The following is a 5,777-nucleotide window of genomic DNA, read 5'->3' as shown; positions in this document are numbered from 1 at the left end:
TACCCCTTTGATCTCATTTTTCAATTTATTTGAGGCACGAAAATATTTAATGTTTGAATTGCCTTGTTTGAACCATAAGGATCTTAACTTTTGTTGTAATAGGGATTCATTTCTATGATTTATAACTTGTAATTGGCTCAGGAGATCTCTACGTTCCATAATTTTATCGTCCTCGAGAGAGCTCTCATCATCCAATTGATCTAGAGACTGCAATCTATTTATGAGATCAAACTTAAGTATATCCGTATAACCAAACACCTCTTTATTCCAAACCTTCAAATCATTTTTTAACATCTTAAGTTTATCTTTTAGAACTTGTATTCTATTACCCTACACCAAATAATTTTCCCACTTGTTTTTATCAAAGTCAGCATAAGTCTTATCTTCATGCCATATTTCCAAAAAATTACACGATTTTGGTCCCAATCCACCTAATTTGATTTTAACACTAAGGCACAACCAAGCCAAAGTTACAGCCATTAGAAAGATATTAGAATTCTATCAATCCTACTTTTAATCTTGGCATTAGGTCTATAACATGTGAATTTTCTACCGCTACAAGAGATATCTACCGATTCAACACTTTCTATGAAATTATTGAACCCCTACATTTCTTTCTTATAACTTCCAGTGATATTAATACCCCTCCTTTCACCTTCCTTTCTAATGGCGTTAAAATCACTTAATATACACCAAGATTTACAATTTTCCGCTACTATCAAAGAAGCGAAAGAAACCTATTCTTTCACGGTAGTCAATGCTTCTTTCAAGGTGGTGGTTGATAGTAACTTTAAAATGAGAGACTACCACATCAGTTACACCTGATTCATACCTAAACCTTGTTAATGATAATTAATAATAATAGTAATAAGACATAGTCTCTCATTTTAATAAGAAATTAAATCTTAGTTATATAGTATAATTTCACTGGATATTTTTTTATTACATGTTTAAAAAACAAAACTATTTATTTGGTTGAAGAAGTCCCATATTAGAGTATCCATAGTTATGTGTGTTGGTGTAGGACGTAGGATGATGAATAATATGAAGCATCTGATGATGTAGGTAATGAATGTAGGGTAGAGTAGGGTGTTTAGGTCTCTATTCCTATAATGTGTCGCCAAGCAACGCGAGGTTCCCCAGTAGGAATGATACAATGTGGCAGCAAATATCTCAGACAATGGTTTTGCCTAATTTTCACAATAATATTGCTCCTCACTACAATGAGTAGCTATGTATATGTATGAACATGATGTTTCGTCACTCAAAAAAAAAATGGTGTACTAGCTACCTAGCTATCATTGAGTTGATTAGTCAATCCCAAACACCTCATCAAATCATCAAATGAATCTAATGCCAAAGAATCTGATTCATTTGGTTGGCCCCATGCAACTCTGAAACGTTATGATCATCTTCATCTGTACCATTTATTAACATGGATCATGCAATAGTACACCATCTTAACACTGTTTGCTTTGCTTCTCTAACACCATTTCATTAATGTCAAACTATGAAGCCAAAACAACAATTAGTGTCCAAGTATTCAGTTTTATTTTCTTCAAACTGCATTGTGAGAAATTCTTGTATACACACAATGCTCCGGTTATACTTGGCACAACAAGCCAATAATATAAATTCCTCTGTCACGTATGAATATTTCGTTTAACACGAAGTGATTTACATTCAATGCACAAAAGTTCAAAATGAAATTATGTTTAAAACATATTTCACTGTTTAGTAATTGTTATATCATATTGAAGATGTGACATCGACTATATATAAAAATATTTCATTGTATATAAGTGGGTACAAACCTCATGAGTCGATTTTATTAGGTTGAGTTAGGTTTAAAGTCCACATCGTAATATAATATCATATCTATTTAAAGTTTATATGTAATATAGTATCATATCTATTTAAAGTTTATATGTTCATTCTCAGTGTAAAGAAATGTGCCCCATAAACCAATTTTATAGAATTGAGTTAGACTTAAAGTCAATATATCATGTTTTAATAATGTTACAGAAAATCAATTAGTTAAAATTTTTTCTATTGTTTAGAAAGTTTATTTGTACTGTGCGTTCTTATAATATTTTATCATCTAGAATACTTTATTTATTTTATTTTTACTGTGATTTTATATTATAGAGTGTTAATGTACATCACCCGAACACCTTCGGGGAAAAGTACCCTCATGCAATTTTCACCTAAGGACAAATAATCGGTTACATTATATTAATGTGAATTATTAACAGTAATTCCTAGTCGTTTTTAGTTAAAGTAAGCATTCAATAATATTAACTATTTCGAATATTAGAAAAGTAATTTGAATATTGAAGAACTTTTAGTTAAAATAAGCATTTAAAAATATTAACTATTTCGAATATTGAAAACTAATTTAAATATTGAAGAACTTCTTACGTATATACAATTCAATATATTTAACATATCAAGACCAAGAAACAAGACATTGAGATAAAAATCAAAGATTTGTCATGTCAAGACTTTTTCTATCCCTACAAGAACAAATATAAAGTTTTATTAATAATTATTTATAATTTTATTATTTTTTGAATTATAAATTATTTGTAATTGTCTTTTTAAGTTATTTGAACCTGCTGTTTTTACTCAAACTAGAGTATCAAAAGTTCTAGGTAGAGGAATACCTAAAGAAGTTGTGTCCTAGTTATGTCTACCTTAGAAATATTTTAAGGTTTAATGTGTCGCAACGATACATTTTCTTTTCTACAAGAAGTGTAGGAATTTGAGGGTAAGATGCCATAAACAAAAACATTACTCTTTTTCAAAATTTAAAATTTAAAAAGGTTTGAATTGAGACGGTGGTATATTTTTTTATGCAGATCTTTTTACTGTATCCTTCCATGGCTTTGAGTCATGTCCACCACCACCCTTTTTCTTCATTCGTCTCTATTTATTTACTTTTTTATTTTATTTATTTTAATTTCAATCCCACACTTTTCTTTTCTTTTTTTCTCTCTCTTTAATTTATTGGCTGCTGCAGAAGTGTGGAAGCCAGAGAGAATCCAGTCTGATCCATCCATGCACTCAATAGTCTGTCGCTAATTTTCCTAATGCAGTTAATTGACTGAGAAATCTCTTCTGGTTTTTAATTTTGGTACACAAAAAAATCAAATTCAACGCAGAGTGTTTTTTTAAGTGTCCAAATTCCTTTTATTCAATAACTCATATTGATTTAATTAATCGATTCCAAATTCTTTGCATCCTTTAGCTAAATGCCTAAATACACTTGCCTTTTACCTTTTTGAAAAGTGTCAATGCAAATTAGTATAAAATAACAGTAATAAATATTAAATAATTAAATGATGAAAGCAGAAGAAAACGAGGACAATCTTGATATTGGTCCTAGTGTTTGGAAAGTGTCACAATTCTGGTAGCTGTACCCATCAACTCATTAGTCCTGTTGTGTGTTGTCTTTCTTTCTGTATTACAAACATTGGATGCTTTCTCTTTAGAGAAGACGAAGAAGAGAATGTGTGAGGCTTCTTATGGCTGCCAGGTCTTCAACGTTGAAGATTTGAAACCTCTCTCTGACTCTTAGTACCCTTCTTAAATATTAATTATTAACACTGCATGGAAATTTAAACTAAACTAATTCTGATATATTTTAATTTTAATCTGCTCTCCATGCTTTCATTTGACTTGTGTATCTCTCTCTCTCTCTCTCAGTCTCTCGAATGATAAAATAATATATTTTTTGAACTGTACAAAACCAGGGTCTCTTATTTATAAGGCACAAGCACTACCCACCAAATCTTCATTCAGATCAGAAAGTGAGAGTTTGGATCCTCAGAGACAGATAGAGGTTTTTCAGAGAATACTCAAAAGAGAGAGAGATATGGGAAGAGCTCCATGTTGTGACAAGGCAAGTGTTAAGAAAGGGCCATGGTCACCAGAAGAAGACACAAAACTGAAGGAGTACATAGAGAAGCATGGAACTGGAGGGAATTGGATTGCTCTTCCTCAGAAAGCTGGTAAGTGAACAAATGTTATGATTTTATGGAAAAAAAATGCTTAAATGTGTTTCAGTGAGATCTCACATATATTTGTACACCCTCTTTCTAATGAGCAGTTTGATTCCAAAATATGTATATGAGCAGGTCTTAGAAGATGTGGGAAGAGTTGCAGATTGAGATGGCTCAACTATCTCAGGCCCAACATTAAGCATGGAGATTTCTCAGACGAGGAAGACAGAATAATTTGCAGCCTCTATGTTAATATTGGAAGCAGGTATAGTAGTTACTAACATTTAATGCAACCACACTATCAATAATGCTGAAAACAGTTATTTTTACCATTTCCTGACCAATCTAATCTGCAATCAATGACCTATATGTCCAGAATATTTTTATGTAACATCTTTTTCCTCTCTTCTTTTCACTTTAATCGCATCCACCACTGAGAAACACTGATTAAGTCTCTACCAGTCTAGCTAAAAGAGGTAAAATAAAAAGAAATGAGAGAAAAAGGGCAACACAAACTGGTCCCTTTTTTTAATCTTTTTTTCAGAAAACCGTGATTGTTGTTCATAATCTGCCTATAGTAAGACTTGGATAGCACTTCCTCATGCATGCCAAGTTTTGATCCGATACCACCATCCACTATGTCTAATTAAGATATTGAGTAAATATTTTTCCTTGGTGGAAACTTGATAACATAACCCACTAGAGTTGGTCTACTGTGAGATATTTGATCTGAGTCATTTGTACCAAATTTAAACTTTTAATATTGTGAAAAAGGAAAGAACAAAAAAATCTGAACTAGTTTTCATGTATTTATAAACAGGTGGTCAATTATAGCTGCTCAGTTACCAGGAAGGACCGACAATGATATCAAGAACTACTGGAACACCAAGTTGAAGAAAAAGCTCATGGGGTTGCTTCCTCTTTCCCATCACAGAAAACAACTTTCATTTCCATCCTCTACCCTTCAAAACCCTCCACCCTCTCCTTCGTCCCACCAACTGTACGGAGAGTACGGCACCTACATCCCAGTAACAACATCTTTCACAGGCATGGAACATCTTTCCCTTCCTTCAGCTAACTATGAAAGCACAACAACCTCGGTTTCTCAAACCTTTTACCAAAGCCAAGACTCCATGGCTAGCGTCAGTCCCATGCAATGCTATTACCCTATGAGTGACAGCATGCTCATGTTTGGAAGCGAAGGAAGTTGCAGTTCCTCCGATGGAAGCTGCACTCAGGGAAGAGAAATCAAGCTAGAAGAAATCGGGTACCACAGCTACAACCATAACTTGATGCTTAGTTACAACAATAACAACACTAACGATGGAGACAAGTCATGTGTCGGAGGGTGCTTCAGCCAAACGCAAACAGCGTTGGATTACGATCTTGAGGATATTAAGCAATTGATTAGTAGCAGCAGCAGCAGCTTCAATAATAATGTTGATGAAAACAAGACAGAAGAGAAGGCGATGTACTGCTGCTACTACTAGTGACTGCAACTGATGATGACTGACTACTGGTAAAAGATATGATGATGGGGAAGAAGGGGTATGTTGGTGTGGAAAAGATTCAGAATATTGATGACATTTCTGGGGCTCTGCGTTCTTTGATTAAATGAAACATTTCTTGTTTTGACAGTACATGGTAAAAGTTTCTTTATATTTTGTGCATATCTGCTCGGAAGTGGTGATCATGATTACGAAGACGATGATGTTAGATTTTTGTTGAGTACATATTTATAAATATCTTCTCTATATGCCAAAATTATTAAGT

The 5,777-nt window shown here is 33.1% G+C and overlaps 1 protein-coding gene across 1 annotated transcript; it reads left to right on the top strand.

Annotated features, from left to right (window-relative positions):
- Positions 1–3,463: 3,463 nt before the first annotated feature.
- LOC137830954 (transcription factor RAX2) lies at positions 3,464–5,777 on the top strand. Its single transcript, XM_068638389.2, has 3 exons — positions 3,464–4,013; positions 4,140–4,269; positions 4,825–5,777. Exons 1-3 carry the CDS (start codon positions 3,878–3,880, stop codon positions 5,492–5,494), a joined length of 936 nt encoding a protein of 311 aa, XP_068494490.1. The 5' UTR covers positions 3,464–3,877; the 3' UTR covers positions 5,495–5,777.

The sequence above is a fragment of the Phaseolus vulgaris genome, chromosome 11, assembly GCF_051622355.1.
Source record: "Phaseolus vulgaris cultivar YP4 chromosome 11, ASM5162235v1, whole genome shotgun sequence".
Classification (NCBI taxonomy): domain Eukaryota; kingdom Viridiplantae; phylum Streptophyta; class Magnoliopsida; order Fabales; family Fabaceae; genus Phaseolus; species Phaseolus vulgaris.
Note: the sequence above shows the minus strand (reverse complement) of the source record. Positions and strands in the feature narration are given on the sequence as shown.